Here is a 19,961-nt window from a genome sequence, read left to right as displayed (position 1 = left end):
TGTCTACACCAAAACCATCATGTCCATTACAAAATCATTTGAGTGTCAAGTAATCTGCACAATATTCAGAAGAAAACAAATCACTTATTTGAAGGAATGAGCAAGATCTATTGAAGAATGGTGTTGTAATATTTATCCAAAACTAGTTGTCAGCTCATTGCTATTGAACTTGAAAACAATACATTTAATTTTGAAACTAGATCATTAAGTTTAAAATCTAGGAATGTCGTGATAGAATCAAAGTCTAAAAGGGCTTGATGCTCTTCCTATATTTATATCCCATACTGCTTTGTTAGGATAATTAGGGTTTTAGACAGCTGAAAGAGATTCATGTATTCAAAAACTCACCACCATTTTATGGCCTCTTTGCCATACTACATTTTCTAGGAAAACAAAATTTGAAGTAAATTTTAGTACAAAACCTAAATGGACTCAATTATTAAGGGGCCTATTTTCTTGGTGGGTAATTTTTTTTTACCAAGACTCTATGGGTTCAAAATATATCAAGAATCTTGACAATAGATCTGTTATAGAGTGGGCATGATCCTATGTTAAACCAATACTTGTAGGTTCAGAGTCTATAGAAAGTATGCCTGCATGGAATAAATGTTGCCCCTTTTCGCCACACCATGCAAATGCAACATAATGAGTCGTCGACACATCCACCATTATTAGTTGCTACTTCGTCCTTGTAATCCCATTTTTCAAGAAAGATTGAGAGTATAGTACTATTTTGCATACTGCCTCTTCTAGATGACTCCAAAATTGTATCTAAAGCAACGATGAATATCATCAAAGATTCTAGAGCAATTGATGTTTAAACACTTGAGATCAATACAATGAAAAGAAAACATGAGAATCATTCAGAAAGAATTCCTTTTGAATGCAACAACTTGTAAGATGAGACATAGAGCCTTGAAACTAAATCTTATAATTATTTGATTGAGAAAGGTAACAACATGAATCACCTTGCTTATGAGTATGATTGATTTAAAGTGAACTTGTAGCAAGAAGTGCAAGCTAAAATTGAGTTAGTTTAGAATCTGAAGTAACAAATTGAGAATCTCCAATGAACACTCTAGGAGTCTCCATTTTGTTTGGAAATCCATCAGTATTTGAGGGTGTATGTCCACGGTCAAAACACCTAAATTTCTAATGGAGGCCATGACTTCTTATTCTTGTGCAACCCCAATTATTGTTGAACATCCAATGTGGTTGAAAGATTCATTCCCCTTAATGTCTCCTGTCGTTGTCATAAGATACAAATTGTAACATCCAGTTTTCTCGGGTTTAAATTAACATCCAACATACTCAAAGAATACAGTTACTACTTTGTTTCATAGGAAGACAATTATATCATTCATGTTCATGTGAAAAATATTTACTGTTAAAAATATCTTAGACAAAATTTCTTAACTAAAAACTTAAAAACACCATCAAATGAAATTTACTACAGAAATTAAAACCATATACCTCAAAAAAATGAGATTGAAATCAAAACTACAAATGCTTTTGCAACCACCCGTTAGTCCACAAGTACCTCTATAACAATATAAATCAAAATCAAATGACGATTATCATTAAATACCATTATATAGAATTAGGGCATCACATACCACTGTATCAATTAGGGCATTGTTTACCTTCGATTCTTTTAGGGCTTTTGATACTACTATCTCACTTAGGGCTTTCGCAACCACGGATTCAATTAGGCCTTATGATACCACTGATTCAAATAGGGCTTCCAATACCACAGATTCAAATAGGGCTTCTAATACCACAGATTTAATTAGGGCTTCAAATACCACTGTATCATTTAGGGTTTCAGTCATTTCTCAATCAATTAGGGCTTCAAATTCCTTTCCCTCTGATTACTTAACTGTGACAGTATCGCAAGATTAGAAATATGCTTATATACTCGATATTCATATAAATGAAAAGCAATCCACAATTCTATCTCTTATATCTAGGTGTAAAATAATAGTAACAAAGAAATAACTCAATTTAATCTTACCTCCTCATAAATAAAAGTGATATTACCTGTTTTCGATAAACAATTGAATGCATAGCTTATCTCTGTCTAAGGTACAACTGGCATTCTTGGGAAGAGGTGAAACATTGTTAGGGGCTTAACCACCCAACCTCGAACCACAACTTTATCCCCATACAATCTCTAATGAGAAAGAACCTCCCTACCCGAAATAGGCGGAGGTCATCTTGCCATATACTGGGCTTCCTGTTAGTTAACTCACCATACGACTTGGCAGTAGGAGATCACAATAACAAGAATATGCATGAGTTATTAATTAATTCATATAAACATTGTTTTCTCAATTTGTACTGATTCATATTATTGATGATCCCTTTCTCTCACCTCATCGCCCATCGTCTTGGCTACACAGCCGGGTGAGTCCTAAGTAATCAAAATTCTCAAAGTAGACAACTCTGTTAGTTATTCATGAAGAATAAATACATCCAACATTTCACACTCTGTGATTACATAATTAGGTTCTTAAAAGATTTTCAAAATTGAATGTTTAATTAATTAATTTAATCATATATGATTTCTCTTCTGCATTCTTGTAGACTAACTCCATCTCTTCACCATTTCATGGCTTCTCTATCGGTGAATTCCTCGGTGTTAATACTATTTTAGATTTGCTCAGAAAATTGTGATGGCATGTGTATTGATGTTGATTCATTTATATAATTAGGTTTTTGAACACTACTAATTGAATTCATAAAGGATGTTTAACTACAAAGATAATTGATGAAGATCTTCAATGAACTCTATATAATGCAAGGAACCAACAACAAGATATAAATTAATCTCAATCTAACTATGCATAGCCAGCTATGGTCGTGTTTCCAAATCAAGAAAATAAAAACATCATTACAATGCAATATCCTTATTTTATTTCTATTATTAATCTACTTGAATCCGAATCATACACATATAACAATGATAAGGAATCTGTGAGTTATTGACATGGAAAGTACGACTGGAAAGGAATAAGGAAACATGAACTGTAACACGGCTCTATGGGTGTGGTATTCTGTAGTCATGCTGCAGACTTAGCAATTCAAATACAAGGTAACACATGATTGCAACACAACATTAAGTTAATGGTATGTATATCTATTTCTACTATCACCCTTTTGCATTGGAATGGAATCATAAGATATCATGACATGAATCCGATATCACAATTTCCCTTACTACTGTTGCTACTATATGGAAAGAAAGAACAGAGAACTGATGGAAACTTAGAGCAATCAAATATACTCGGTTTGCTGTGCATTGAACTAGCAATAAAAGAAAAATAAATAAGATGTGTCAGGGCCTTACGTGACTCCTCTAAATGATTTGGAAGACCTGTGCTTGAATAAATCTTTGGTTTTTGAACTATGATCTGCGACAAACATGTTAAGGAAGTTCGACAAACATGAATTCAATCTCTGAGCTCTTTTACTTTGGTTACTAACGATAATGGTTTTGAAAGACTGAAGGAAAAAGATCCAATACGTAATATGACTACAGGAGTCTAATAAATAATAAAGAGCCCGACTCTATGGTTTCCATCCGTTATAAGAAACCTATACGAATTCCAATCATAAATTTGATGTAAAGCAATAACATAAAGTTGGAAAATTATAATCGATTCAATTTCCAAATATTTAATCGATTATAAACAAGGAAAGCATAAAAGAATGGAAAGAGAGTTGAAAGATTATAACTCGAAAATAATAATTCAAATGTTATTAAAATTCGAACATTATTAAAATCTCATATGTACAAGTAACATCACTTTATTAATTATTAAATTATAATGGTGCCAAATCAATTATACATATATGAACGTTTATAAATATTAATTAAAATAATATGATGAAATATAAATTAAAATCCTTTAAGATATGTTTTATATTTAACCTAATTAATTTAATTAAATTATTAAATAACTCATGCGAGTCCCGCAAATGTATTCTGTTCCAAGTCGCTAGGTCCTCTACCCATCTGCCCTGTGATGGTGATGCTCCTGCCTAATTCTTTTTTGACAATGCTTCCACCTCCTTTGACATGTTTCCTGCAGGGAAATTCTCCACTGTTAAATTATATTATCATTAAAAATAATCACAACGATTAACCATCTTCTTAATTCCATGAATTCGTGATTAATGATCAACTGACATGTCATCTTCACTTGAAATCATAATGACTAACCATCTTACCATTTCGCCAAATTAAAACAATTTAAAATGCCAACTGACTTCATGCAAACCTTAATGACTATGTTTCAAGTTAGGTCAAAAATTGGGATGTAACACAAATGAGAGTATAATATGATGGCAAGTGTAATACATGCAATTCCCCTAGTATAGATGTATGCAAAATGTGTGAACATAGAGGATCCATGTTAATATTTCATCTGATGCCAATTATGCAATGTAATGTTAGGCTTCCAATAACCAACTTAATTTTGTGTTACTAATTTTTCAAAGAGAAAATAGAAAAGACTAACACAAAAATAGATGATAGCTCCAATAGAAAAAAAGAAATTAAAATTATAAATTCAATATTTCATGAGATAGCATTGTTCAAACCATAGAATAGAAGAAATCATTTTAATTTTGCACAATTCTCAAGAAAAGAACTAATAACAAGAAGTCACTTGAAAACTATTCCTGAGTGCCTTTAGACATAGACTAATAACTTATACAACGTAAAATAAAGATAAAAAACGTAAACTTTATAAATTTTATCAACAATTTTTTTTCAAAATTATAAACACCAATTAATTGATACGAACTGATAAAAAAAACAAAAATACATTAGGGCCCGTTTGGCGAGCGGAATAGCCAAAAAAATCATATGCCATGTTTGGTTGCACCGAATGGGTTTTAAAAACTAGGTTTCGTATTCTATTTTTCCCACCAAAACGGGCTTATCCTTTTCCACCAAAATAGGTGGAATAGGAATAACTATTCCTATTCCAATGTTGCCTATTCCAAATTTAATAATGTCGTCGGGTCCCCAACTTATGTTGCTGATGGCTTAAAACAAGTTTTGGTTTTTTCGTCACGAGATTTTTCCCCAATGCATCCAACCTTTTTGTCACGTCTGCACGAGATTATTCCCCAATGCATCCAGTGCCACAAGGTTTCCCCAACGTTCGTTGTCTACAACCATTGGAGTGCAATATTGAAGCTTTTCGTCATCTGCTCGTTGCCATCGTCTGCAACCATTGGAGCGAGGTATTTGGTTTATTTTTCAACCATTTTTTCCAAGGGAGGAAACTCTAGCCGGCAGGTCGATTTTGATTTTTTCCAATTCTGCTTTTGCACAACCAAATAGAGGTTATACGTATTCCCTATCAAATTCTAGGTGAACCAAACAAAGAATAGAAATACGTATTCCAATTTTGTATTCGTGGAATAACAAACCCGGAATAAGTATTCCTATTCCACTCGCCAAACAAGCCCTAAGCACATTCACGATAACTATGAATTGGTACTCCCTTGAGATTTGATACTTTCACCTTTACAAAGACAACCTCCTATAAGACAATATTTATTCTATTACCTATGTAGCACCTTCTAACATCCTTGTAGAATATGAACAATTCCAACATCATTTTCAGAACGTTTAAAAGCCAATACATGCACGTCTCATGATGGCTGACAAATCTGACATGATAAAATTTTATAACACAAAATTTCAACACTTCACAGTCGGGAATAATTTTATAACACAAATTTTCAACACTTCACAGTCGGGAATAATTTTAAGCCTCCATTCTAGGTACTTAACCGAATCATTGGCTCTGTTCAGCATGTCTTTTTGAACCAGGAGTGGGACCTTCACGGTTATTAGTCATCTGCTCAACGAAGAAAAGAACCTCCACCAAAACCCACAACCTACGCATGACTTTTCAGATTCCTGCACCGCTTTGCCATCCATGTCTGGGCTTCTCCTCTATAAAAGACTATTCACCACTATCTCTTTATTCATACACTCTTCTTCTTCTGAATCCCTGCTTTATATGTTCTTCACTTTATTCTTCCGCTGCACGCACACAAGGGAAAAGAATGTCATTGAATAAGGGGTTGCTCTTTTGGGTTGCGTTCATGGCTGTTTTTCAAGCCTCTTTGGGGGATCAGATCAAAGTAGGAGGAACAGGGAAATGGGATCAGGCCACTAATTATCAGAGCTGGGCAGACACTACTACTTTTCACGTTGGGGATTCAATCTGTAAGACTCCCAAAAAACCATTTTTTCATCAGTAAATTTTTGAAAAAAATTACTCCAAAAGGATTTACCTCTTCATTTCATGGGTTTTAATGGAGTTTTGCTGATGTGGCAGCATTTACATATGATTCCGCGCACTCTGTAGTGGAGACGGACTCAATGGGGTTCCAGTCGTGCACGCCTTCAAATATACTTTTGCAAGATAGCAGCGGAAATACGGTGGTGCCGCTTAAGAGTGCGGGAACACATTACTTCGTCTGCAACACTCCTGGGCATTGCTCGGGCGGAATGAAATTCAGTGTAACTGTTCTTCCCTCGACTGCTTCTTCTCCTACCACCACCACGCCCACGCCCACCTCTACCGAAGAGGGAAACCTGGCTTCCACTTTAGCGCCACCAAAATCTCTCTTGGGAATCATGTTCATTGCTCCTTTTCTTCTTTTCATATAAATCTGTCTCATTTACGAGGTCTACTGGATTTTCTGTAGTTTAGTTATGATATGAATAATGAGTAATTTCATTTATTTGGTGAGTTATTCCTTACATGGGTTGTATGGGTTCAAGGGATTTGATAGAATGGTAAATGAAAGAAGATATGTTATGTTTGTCATGTTTTACTTTGTTTCAGTTATTCTTAAATATCACACGGTAGGAGTAAATTAAGTTTGGAAAAAACAAGTCAATTTTGACTATTTAATACTTGTAGTCTTGGAATGGAGCTTAGTGTGTGATGTTTACGCTGCCCGCTTTGTTTTTTATTACATATGTGTTTTATCTTTTTTGTATATGCATTTTGTTCCAGTTTGGCTCTTTCGAGATTTCTTTCCAGATTTTGTTTACACTTAATCAAATTATTCTTACACTCATAGGACTCATGTTTAACTAGTCTTAAATATTTAATAATACTTTTAGTTTAGGAATTAACCTTAGTGTGTAATGTTCAAGCATCTGAAATGTGGAACAATTTCATACAAAGATCATATTTGAATTTTATTAGATGCAAATTTTATTACATTGATATCATTTACCATCGTTTTTAGTAGTTTTTAAAGTAGTAATATAACTATTGATCTAAGAAGATAGACGTCAAGATTTACAACTTTTATTTTTGATTTATTATAATAAGAGTATTAGTTAATTCTATTTTTATTATTCGAAATTAATGAGATTGTTGAAATAAACAAAATATTTTAAAATTTGTGTTATCATGTATTCGAGCAAGTCCATAGTATTGTTATTTAAATAATAATAAGTATTGGGCGAAGGTTAAGAAACAAACTTCTATTAATATTTGTGGGTTCAAATTTTAGACTCGTATTAGATTTTGTTATAGTTCTTATTACTTTGCATATTCACAGTTTGATTTTGTATATTCTAATATATAATATAATGAAAAAGAAACCAAATAAACTATTTGATGAATATAATAAATCAAGTGTGAACAATATAGAGTGTAGAGACTCAATCATCTCCAACCTAAAATATGGTAAAGATAATAGTTTGGTAGAAAGGGAGATGGTGATCGATGTGGAGTGTAGGATTCAATCATCTCCAACCTAAGATATGGTAGAGACAAGTGATAGTTTGGTTGAAAGGGATATGGTGTCTGATCTATGGAGTGTAGAGACTCAATCATCTCAAACCTAAGATATGGTGAGACTTGATAGTTGGGTAGTAAGAAAGAGGAGATCAAATGTAGATAACCAAGATTTGATCATATATGAAAATAATATTTGATCTAGTATTAGTTAATTATATTTTAATATTAGTATTAGTTAATTCTATTGTAACATTTGATCTCTAGAGTATTAGTTATTTTTGATTTATTATAATCAATCTTAAAAAATTTAGGTAAAACATGAAACTATACCTCATGTAATTTATCTTTTATTTTTATACAATTATTAATTGAAATATTCTCAAGCATTTAAAAATAAATTTTAAACTTAAAAAATGATTTGTTTTTTGAAAACTTATAAAAGATTAAATAACTAGTTTATTGAAATTAATAACAATCTCTATTAAAGTTTTAAATACAAATTTAAATTTAAATTAATTTAATATATTAATGATTTAAGGTGACTTATTTAGAAAACTATTTCAAATATTTCATTACTTAAGTTTATGTTTGGACAAACACAAAACAAATTTATTATAAAAGTTCATTATAAATACTATTAACCAACATGAAAGTTCATAAAAGTTCACTCTTAATATTTCTAAGAAAGAGTAAATATTATATAATAAAAATATTTTTGAGAATTGAAAAATTAATTTTAACTTAAAAATTTATAAAGCTAAAAAGATACAAGGAATTGAAAACAATATAGTTTCATTCATAACAATTGAATAAATAAATACGTGTCCTTTAAAACATGTTCTATTGAAAAAATATTGAACAATATACTTACAAGATTTACCAAACTCAATGGTGGTTCTAACTTTCTACTTAGTGGTAATTGAAGGCCTTTGAGGTCATTAGGACAAACATTATGCAAGTCATTAGCACACCATTTACTTGTTTACCTTGTGTTGTTTTTATTATAATCAATGATTTGGAATCACACTTGGTAATTCATCATGGGATGAAAAAGTTTAAAAAGTAATCGTAAACTTTGAAAGTTTTCACATTGATGAATCATGAAATATATTTCCAAATGTTGTTAATAATTTTTTTTACGGTTGTTATTGCTAATAAAATTATTGTACACAATCATATCCATAAGTTAATTAATATCATTAAAATGAAAAATATTGCTAATAAATTCATTTTACACAATCACATCCATAACTTAATCAAGAAAAATATAATGAGTTTTACACCACTTCAAAAACATGTCAAAAACTCACCTAAAATGCAAAAGTTAATCAAATCAACAATACACGGTTTGTGAAAATGATAACTTGGGAAGTTGAAATTATAAGTATTGTTAAAATCTCCTAAGTAGAATAACTCGAAGAGTTGAAAAATACCCTTGTTGTGAAGCACTTTCCGACCACATGTCCATTATTATTTCATGACCAAAAATCCCATAAGTCATAAGAAAAATATGTTGAAACCCTTAGTGATCTATGCAATTTTAGATTCATAAAATACTCTATCCACTTACTTAAACCTCTTGGAGGTGAAGTGCTAGTATATGTTTTACTATAAACGTGAATTGAGTTAAAGCCAAACATGTTAAACGAGGGAGTTGGGTTACGTCCACAAACACACCTAACCAGTGGAAAAGACATCGATAAAAACACGAAAGGGGCGAACTAAAAACACATGGAAATCCGCCATTCTCCCAATCGCCACAAAGCCAAACTTTTCCTCATGTCTAATCAATTGTATCGTTGGTTTTACTTAAAAAGCGCAATCAAAGCTTCTCCAATATTTAAAAATAAAAAAGAAGTCAATTTTTTTAAACAAATAAATACACATTTCTCGGTTTTAACGGAAAATGCCGCATTCGACCGCAGAACAAAACTGTGATCTGTTGTCAGAGATGGATTGGTAAAGACCAGTCGTTAAGAGTGTGCTCTTTTCCGCTTCCTAATTAATACCCACAACACACCCAATTTGTTGGACAAATATATATATATATTTTTGTTTTTGTTTTCAATTTTTTTTTCCGGCTCTTCTCCACCACGACAGTATATAAAAGTGGAACACACAATATGAAGAAAATCTCGTACTTATTCTGTGTCTTATAAGTTTATAACCACCACTGCAACAATTTGGAGACGATAGCGGAGTTGACCGTCTAATTACCGGGTGTATCGAGGAGAAATTGAGGTTCCAGAGAGAAGCGGGCGTTGCACATGTCCACTGTATTTGAGATTGGGGGAAGGCCCATCATCAGCTTCAACGGTGACTGGGACAACAGCAACAACAACAATACCACCAATTTTTCTGCGACTCCAACGGTTGGTCAGATTGTCGGATCGATACCCTGCCGGGCTTCTATCAGACAAATGGGAACCCTCTTGTTTATTTTTCTTTTGAGAAAAGTAGTTTCCGTTAATTGGTTTGATTGACCTTCTTCTTTCGGCAGGTTGTTTTGGACCCTGCGGCGTTTCTCAAAAATTGGAAGAAACAAATCCAGGTTTGTTTGTTCCTTGAACCCTAAATATGCCCTCATGCTTTCCACTTTTTATACGCCTTATCTTTAGTTTTATTCTTTTCAAGTCTATTTTTGAACTTTATGCCAAAATGCTGGAAATTCATTGAGGTCGTTTGGGGAATTTTTAATAATCTGGAGAGGGATTGTTTTTCTTTTATAATTTCCCTCTCGAACTTCGGTGTTTCGTTAACCGAGAGTGGTACCTCCACAGATTATGTTGCCATGAATTATTGAACTCTTTGGCTGGATTGTTAGATTTTGGTGTCACAGTTTAATAGGTATGACTATTTGCAAGTGTCGTGCGGTTAGATTCTAGGGAGAAAGACGTAGAGCTTGCAGACGTGGACAGACTGTAGTGTTAGGCCCAGAAATTATATTTGAACAGAAGATGCTGACATGGACAGACTGTAGTGCTAGGCACAGGAGTTATATTTGAACTAGAGAGGTAAAAAATAGTTATATCTTATTCACAAAGATTAAATACATTTACAGGCACGGAGGACAGTTAAACACTTGGAACAAAGCTGCCTCAGAAAACCGAAAAATAAACTAATGGGAGTACCCTGATGAATACTAACATCCCCCTCTTAATCTGATGGAATTATCGTCATGTTCGGCAGTATTTTGTACTGCTCAAACATCTCTCATTTAAATACCTGTTACTATGGCAGGTCTTAAAATTTGTGTGAACTAACACTGTTACGTTGACAGGTTTCAAACTGTTATAATTGAGCCTGTTGCTTTGACTGGTCTCAAGTTTTGATAATTGGGACTTGTTTTGTCCATTCTGAAAGAGCACATATTGGAAGAATCTGTCTGATATACACTTTTGCATTTGGAAGTCAGGCAATCCTTATACACTCATAATCATGGTATAGCCGTAACATCCTTTCAAAACAATCAATTGGCACATTTCTTGATTGCTTCACCAAGTATTCTATGAACAAGTTTATGTCGTTCAAAACATTTTAAACTTTCCCAAAAATAACTAGGCAGCAAAGGCAACAAAAATTATTGACACCCAATCAAAGCATAATTAATAAACTGAACTATGTACACCCCCATGTTCAGCATTTACCATAACAGCCCTCTCTTCACTTTGTCCAACCTCAGCAACCTTTAGAAATATACCTTACACCAATATGAAATATTAAATCTTCAACCACAAGCCATTACTTGATGTAGTTAACACCGGCTGACAGCAGCAATAGTTTCCTTGTTCACTCTGCCTTCAATCCTTATACTCATTTTCTCTTTCATGTAACTATCCATCAAAAAAATTAAAAGGGTGACAACTTCATTATACAGCATCCAATGCTATTATTTTGCACATTTGGGATGCAGTGAGCATTCAACAATGCGTTATTCTTTTTCATGATGGGTTTGTCTTAAAGTTATACTAAGGAAGAAGTCATTTGGAAGTTGATGGTGACAGCGAGCACCTTCAAGAATTCATCTGCCTTGTAGAGTGCTTCAAAAGATGCTCTGCCACTTGGTGAAACATTTGAATGCTTTCTTTGTGGATTTTTCTTTTTCATCCCATCCTTTTTCTAGATTATTTGCTACCAGATACGTAGATCTATATTCTGCTCTGATACCACTGTCAGACCCAGAAGTTATATTTGAACAGAAGAGACCGTATTCGTTATTCACGAAGATTGATTACATTTAAAGGCATAGAGGGCAGTTAAACAGTTGGAAGAAAACTGTCTCAGAAAACTGAAAAATACACTAATGGAAATATCCCGATGATTAATACATCAACAGTGCAGGAGTAAATTGTTTTAGTGTGCTGACATGGAGATATTGTAGAAGCAGATGGTTAGAGTGTGCTGCCTTAGACAGATTGTAAAAGAGCATGGTTTACTGTACTGACTTGGAAGAATGGTGAAGCATTTAACTTTGTTTTGTTTTTCAGAGCTCATGTTGCCACGTATTAGGTAATTTGCTCATAGCATCATCAGATACTAGTGTGGTGGCTTGGACAGTTGCAGCAGCATATAGCTTTAGTGCATTTTTCAGAGCTATTTTATGATGAATTCTTAATTTTTTCACAGCATTGTTAGATTCTTGTGTTTTAATGAGACAGGGGTAACTGACTGCAATATTCTAGTGTGACAAGATCACAGGGAGAAATATTAATAGTGTGCTGATGCAATCAAATCATAGGATTAAGTAGTTTTAGTTTGCCGATGTGGGCATATTGTTGACATGAATTTGTGTGATGAATGGAACAGATTGTAGGTGCATATAAGTTGAATAGTTTCGTAGAGCTCATTTTGCCTTCTATTAGGACAATATTTCATGGTTTTGTTAGATTGTACTGCCCCAGTGCTATACGGATATCCGGTTGTAATACACTGACATTTATAGATTGTAAGAATAAATATTTATGTTGTAGGAGAAATCTGTGCACATATTTTTAGGGCAAATAATGCTGGATTAGACAGTTTGTAAAGCTCGAGGTTTTAGTAGGCTAATATGGACAAAATATTTGGAGCAAATGCTTGTTGACTTGGATAGGTTTTAGGTGGGTGTGCTTTGGGAAATTGTGAGCAGAGTTAACGGACAGATGGTGGAATTTGAAGGCACCTTGTCTGTGGATCTAGAGTTTGAAGGCTAACTATGCATAGTTGTCAACCTGAAAGCTGAGCTGGTTGTTATCAGTCAGATCAACTGAACCTGTGTTGTCCAAACTGTTGAATGTTTGATAGCAGTGAGATCGATCTTATGTGTATTTATTGACTATGCTTTTTTGATTCCATTTGATGTCCTCTGGTTCCCTATTCATGCTCCTCATGATGCCGCTGAGTGAAGTTTCTGCTCTTCTGCTCAGTTTTGTTTATTGGAGAGTATTGTATTCAATTTTAGACCTTTTTGTTCTCCTTTACTTCTGCTTGTGCATTGTGTATTTGGGGTCATATGATAAAGGTTTCATGTGCTGTTGGCATTGGATTCCACCTTATTATTACATTGTTTGTTTTCTGCCTATCTGGTGTTATATACCTAAAGTTGAGAGAGATTGCACAGTATATGCAGATTCAACAGGATTTTATGGTACCAAAGATGAGTGAAATACGGCAATAGCATGAGTAACATACAATCACATTACACCATAAATGACACAATGATATATGTTTCACAGCATAATAGTTCCAACATTAACTACAACCTCACTTGTTCCGGATTCCAGATAAATAGATTTGACATCGTGTCATGTCCCCTTCTCAGTGCTAAATAGATGGGCATAATTTAATCTATCTCCACATCCGGATGGATTAAATATTATTTGACAGGATGTTTACCAGTCACAACAGGAGTTAAAGCGACCTCACTTCAGAACTTCATTAAACTGAGAGGAAAAAATTAAGTCATTTCAATATTATAAGCTATACACTTTATAAAATGTCTTAAAGGCACTACAGGACGAAAATGTGGTTTTATCCCACATTCCTCATGCCAACGTCTTTCCCTCACTTCGAGGTTATAAAAAGGAGAGCCTACATTGGGATTGTCACCATGAAGAATGATATTAAACATTCAGATAAACTACTGGTTGCTTTAATGTGACTGGATTGTGACTTTCAGGACGAAAACCCTCAAGTCCGAATATTAAGGAGCTGGACGTTCCCCCATGACTCCTTGAAATTGCAGTGGTAAGATTTTGGGCAGAGATCGGCAAACAGAAGATTTCCGGTTCAGTTAAACAAGTAAGTCCATTAGGAATTCGCATTGGAGTCTGAATAGAATGTATCTGTAGGCAGACATTTTTGGAACAGATTATTGTTAGTAGATGTTGAAAGAGGTCATTCGATTTGAGAGTCTGGGCTGCGTGACAAGGGAGGGGTTTGGTGTCGTGTAAATTACGAAAAAAAGAAGAAAACGTCTGTGTGGCCATCACGTGGAAGAAGAACCGATTGGGCAGAATGTGAAAGGGTCGGCATTGTTTTTTAGCGAGAGTCGAACCAGAAGTCGACCTACTGACTTTTCGGCAGGGCACCACCATTTCGGGAGCAAGGAAAACCTGGGACGTGAGCCATTATCTTTGAATGGGGGTCTAACGGCGTGATTGGTAGTTTCGGGCAGTGTTACTAAGTTTTATAACAAGGCATTTCGCTGAGCAAACAAGGAAGATCTTCAATTGATGTGGGGACTTGGTGCGACGGCGGGAGAAGTCTGAGAAAGGGTGCGAATCTTTCGATCCGCTGGGTAGCAGGTTATGAATGCATTTCTATCAGGGCTGAGACGTAAATAGAAGAAGTCGTGTCTGGGTAGGCAGTGGAATCCATTTCAAGCCTTCGTCAGTAATCAATCACGTTTCCAGGATATAGTTGTCTGAGCCGAACAAGAAGGTGAAGTGGGTGTATGCTGCTGAGATTCAGTTTGTTCTTCTGTCAGCATTCTGTAGGCAACTTCAGTGACGGGTCTGTGATTAAATTTTCCTTTGGTCCTATTTTAATTGAAACTTAATCTGAGAAATTATTGTCTTTCCGGGAATTAACATTCAGTGCAATAATCCCTGTATCGACTGAGTTTTGGTTTTATGTTGAATTTCCTAAGATGTTGTCTGTCATCTATATTGAGTCTGCAATTTCTGGTAGAAATATCATATTTGACTTAGTACAGTAACTTTGACAGTATTTGAATGTCATATTACCATGCTGGAAGAGCAGTTAAGAATTGTCAGGCACCTATTTGACGTAATATCACTTGTTATTCCCATATTCTGTTGGGTCTTTCAAACACTGTGAACAGTATATTAAATTCTTGGGTGGCAACAGAAGTCTGTGAATTGTTTGTTATAATTACAAAAATTACTATTGCATATCAACATTGGCTCATTTTAATATCAAAACGTTATAAAGATCATCAGTACTGCTATAGGTAATAGCTCGATATACTACACACCGTTGGTTAAGTCTCTAATAGTCACCGATGATGCAGTTGACACCCCTTTAAGAATGTTTCATTAACTAACAAAAGTCTTATATAACTATTCATGGCATAATTGCTGCCTACATCATCCCCCTCAAAATAAAAAGTCGTCTGTACAGACGACAAGTATACAACAAGTAATATCTAGAAAGACTAATGACAAGAGTGTAGATAACGACTTGTATTGCACAAACTCAAAGTTGTAGTGTAGTTGAGGGGCAATGCCCCTCATAGGATCTGGGTACAACACGCTCGCAAGGTTGAGGGGCAGCACTCTCACGGGTTCTGGTGGCAACACCCCGTTGGGTTAAAGATTTGCTCTGTAAAAACATATGCACAATCTGACTCCAAATGCCCAGACAAGAAGAACAAATTGTACCAACAGTTGGGTAGATTATCATTGAATTGATAATCTCCCTCTGAATTAAGAGATACAACTAGATATGCAATGGATACAAGACTATTATGATTTTTACCAGAAAGCAATAAATGTCACTAACATCTGTACCCATAACCATGCAAGTAGATGCAGAAGGATTGAACATTTAGAAAAGTGAATGCAAGAAAGTGATACATAACCCACTTCTCGTAAATTCACAGTCAGATTTATATTTTATAATAATCCCTCTTCTCAGGAAAATAGATTCTTGCAATTGGAAAAGATTTAAATATTTATCATGGCACAAAGTCCATTAATAATCGAGAGCATAAAATAAATACTTTATCAATGAGAAGACATGCAGATACTGACAACACAGTCTCCCACTATATCTACAAATCTTTAAGTGCATATTTTGCAAATATCAATTAAACATAGTCTATCAACATTCCTCCATAATAGTGATGCACATATCACTTTCCTTTAACAAGACGCAAACCATGAAAGGAAATAAATACATGAGAAAACAAATGCTTGACAGAGTATTCATTAAAAATGAAAAGCTGAAAATGGTTACAAAATTCCTATTCTCGGAGATAGATAGAGAGCCAATCCCCCCCCCTCCCCCCTCCCCCCTCCCCAAACAAGAAAAAAAAAGGGACCCCTTTTTCAGTGAAATAATTCCCCCTTTAAAATAAAGTTCTTCCCATGAGAAGCCGCTGAGTAACTTTTTGAAAGTCCCATCTTTTCCACTTCCTCTTCCCAAGATTCCCTTTTCCACTAATCCCCTCTTTTAGTTCACCGTCACTTTTCATGTTTTCACATTTTAAAAACAAATGAATTCTTGAAGGAATAAATTAATGTGAAATAAAAGACTCTAACCTGACCTTTCCTCTATGCTTTTAATATTTGATTACTTTGCACTTTTATGTTAAATATTTAATTCATTAAAGAATTAAATATGAAAACACAAACATTAAGTTTTAAAATTTTAAAATGGAGATGAAAAGCTTGCTCTTCTAATACTGGCTCTGTCTAGGGACTGCGTTCTATACCAGGACGTAGACAACACGAGAATCTCTGATGGTTTTCATGATCTGGTCTAGTGCCTTACATGTTGGGTTATTCTAGCTCATCCTTATATTACCTCATGGAGGAAGGGATGAATAATCTCTTGTCATGGCCTTTATTCTAAGTTGAAGGAACAACTTTACTTATTATCAAATCCCCTTGCAACTCATCATTTAAGTCTTTCCATTTAAGCAATAAACCATCAAACTTCCAATGGCACTTCATGCTGCATCTTCTTGTTCTTCATACTTTACCAAACCATAACTGTAGACTAGCTATAATTGTTTGAAGCCACTTTACATGAAACTTGGTGATGGTGTTTTGTGTGAGACCTGCATGAAAAGTATCAAGATGAACAAGATTCATATATTTTTGCACAATCTTTGCTAGCATCTTCTGGTTGGGGTGTTCTATCGTTTCCCACATTCTCATTCACCACCACTTTCAATTCTTTAAATCTGTACTGCACCTTAATCAACAAATCACAAAAATTGCCTTGTTTTAAAACTGTTTGCTTTGTTAGTGATGATCCTCCCAATGCCAATGTGATAATGACGATGATCATGGATGACTTGACGACCAAAACAGAGAGTCTACTAAAACCACCCTTCTGTAGCAACAAAGATCTTGGAAAATTGTTATCGGGCAGTGATTCTCATAAGGTTGATAGTTTGTGCAGTGCCCGATACGCTATCAGCAATTCAGGCCAGATTTAAAACTTGGAACCATTTATGGAATTTGCTAGGGTACTCACAGGCCAACAATACGGATTTCAAGAGAATTTTCATTGCTTGCACTACGTTCTTTGTGGACCTCTACATGTTCCATTCGCTTGCGAGTCTTGTGCAACCCATGTTTGATATGAGGATTAGTAGCTCTGTTTCCATGTGGAGATCTATAACCGATGATCGCCAAAATGTGGGAAGGACGAATTTGCTAGTTGGGGCCGACTTTGAGTTTGAAACCCGTGATGTCACTTGAATATTCGTGCTATTGGAGAATTGAACTAGTTTGAAAGTTTGAAACCACTTACTGGGTTTTCGGGAGAACCGGTGATCCGGTAACATAGATTTCGAGGATGATTATATTGCTATCCCTAAGATTATCGGGCCCGATGACTGTTTTTGGGGACTTCCACGTGGGCTCCATTTTTTTAATTAATGTAAACCATCTCTCCCAACTATAAGTTTAGTCCAACCTTTCTTCATTGTAAACTATCTATTAATATACATCTCGATCCCAATTTCTCCTATCTCCGCACTTTGTCACAGACATAATCTTTTAGCCTTTACTACGTCAAGCTAGTGCTTATGTCAACTTGATAGATTATGATAGTCACCCATGATTCGTTATATAATCAAAGTAAATCATGTTCTCCTTTCGCAACACACGCTGACCCAAGCATGACGCCTCATGCATTTTCGATAGGCAAATTACATCAAGCCGCTTCTTTTCCTACTGAATTGGTGTTTCTCATGGTGAGTTTGGTGCTGCTTTTTACCATGAAACCTGTGAGGATCTACAGCTGGATGCTACTATGTATGGGGATTGTCAAAAACTTGACACCTATGGCAGTCAAATGGTCACTGGCTTCTAGCAACATGAATATTGCTAGTACTAAGCAACAAGGAGTGTTTAACTTTGTTTGCACTTTTGATTTCTTACATATTAATAGACAATGCTAGTTATCAGACCAATGAGCTCTTCTAAAAGGACAATTGTACTTGATAATGGGATTTGGAACCTCCTTGGTGCCTGATAACTCGTGAAAACTGAACAAGTACAACAATTTTAAATCTTGTATTTGCAGACCCACATTCTATACAACACTTTCATTGATATCATTCGTAAAATGGGCAACTATGATCATCATTACTTCCACTTATATAAGTTTTTTGGGCAATCTCCACATAGGCCATGACCTTATAGGAATTAGTTTTTATAGAATTCTCATGAGATGCAAGGTTTCATTCTTTCCATGTAATGTCCCCTTTTGGGACATTAGGAAATTTAAAGACATATTCATATAATATTAAAATTGACTATGAGAGTGTGAATTAAAATTATAAAAGTTCAATTTAATATTATAAAGTGAGCTAAAAGTGACAAGGAGGGATAAGATGAAAAAACGGGAAGGGAGTTGAAGAGTAACTTTGAGGATTAAAAGGAGAGAGACTCGTTTGTTTGGAGGATGCTTGGTTTATGATTCAGATTTCAGTTTTCCTCTTGTGAGAGTTATTTGGAAAGCTTTAGCTTTCATCTAGCGTGAGGTCGTAAACCCTCGTGCTGGTAGATAGTGGACGCAAACCCATTGTCTATGGAGACGTCACATCAGGTATCTTGCGTGTGCTTACAGGTTCTTTCTTAGTATTCCAATTTGACTGTAAAACTGTGTTTAAGATTAGACTTTTGAGTGCTAGTTATTGTATTGCTGGTGTATAATACAATAACGTATTTTGAGATATTTTAATGAGTATTTTGGTTCATGGTTCATTTAAATTGCTGGTTTTATTTGCAAAATATGTATGTGGTTGTCTAAAAAATTATTTCTTAGTGAATTAGAGGAAAATACCCTTTCGAGATATTTCAGTGGTATCAGAGCATCAACCTTGCCATCCTGTTGGGTCTAATAAGAAGTTTCATGAGCAATGAAGTTATTTACAATCTGAATTTTAAATCTGATTGCACAAGGCAAAAATTATATTATTAGAGTTTCTGAAAAATATACTTTCAGTTTGTTTCAGAGAGTGCCAAAGATTGTCTATTTCTAGATTGTTTATGAAACCTTGGAGCAGACCGATATTAGAAACAAATGAATATTTAATTCCAAAGTGTATGTCCTGGAAAATAAGTGCCGTTTTGAATCTATATCTATTGAGCACTTAGTATTGGAATAATCTTTAAATTCAATGTTTTGACTCAAGGAATTGAGTCTAGGTATATTTTTGAAAGGGAATTACATGAGTCCGCTGTCTTCTTAATTGGGTTTTTTGTCGTGTGTATACCAACTAGCAATGGAAGAACTTTGCTAGCTGATGTAGAAGCCTTTGAATCAATTACAAAGGAAAACAATTATTCTGCCTAGGCATTGGCTTACTATATTCATATGTCACAAATTGAAATTATATCATTATAATTAAGTTAGAAGTTACAACTTCAAGTTAATCGTAGGGGTCGCATCTTTTTCACGGGCGTTGAGTAATTTGAAATCGTGGAG

At 34.6% G+C, this 19,961-nt stretch overlaps 2 protein-coding genes across 3 annotated transcripts in view; both read left to right on the top strand.

Moving 5' to 3' along the window:
* The first annotated feature begins 6,004 nt into the window (after positions 1–6,004).
* LOC149554086 (mavicyanin-like) lies at positions 6,005–6,774 on the top strand. Its single transcript, XM_089789976.1, has 2 exons — positions 6,005–6,253; positions 6,366–6,774. Exons 1-2 carry the CDS (start codon positions 6,091–6,093, stop codon positions 6,698–6,700), a joined length of 498 nt encoding a protein of 165 aa, XP_089646102.1. The 5' UTR covers positions 6,005–6,090; the 3' UTR covers positions 6,701–6,774.
* Positions 6,775–9,696: 2,922 nt separating this feature from the next.
* The window catches only part of LOC149554085 (uncharacterized), a 105,349-nt gene continuing 95,084 nt past the window's right edge, over positions 9,697–19,961 (top strand). Inside the window, exons 1-2 of one of the 2 annotated variants that reach the window (XM_089789423.1) lie at positions 9,697–10,162; positions 10,291–10,341. In XM_089789423.1, the coding sequence (XP_089645549.1) occupies positions 10,058–10,162; positions 10,291–10,341 (156 nt within the window). In that variant the 5' untranslated portion in view covers positions 9,697–10,057. The remainder of the gene's footprint in view (positions 10,163–10,290; positions 10,342–19,961) is intronic. The other variant, XM_089789422.1, reaches the window with a different exon arrangement.

Source organism: Cupressus sempervirens, chromosome 6 (genome assembly GCF_028749045.1).
Source record: "Cupressus sempervirens isolate cs-2001-9-10 chromosome 6, ASM2874904v1, whole genome shotgun sequence".
NCBI classification, from domain to species: domain Eukaryota; kingdom Viridiplantae; phylum Streptophyta; class Pinopsida; order Cupressales; family Cupressaceae; genus Cupressus; species Cupressus sempervirens.
The sequence above is the reverse complement of the archived record's forward strand: the minus strand, read 5'-3'. Positions and strand labels throughout refer to the sequence as shown.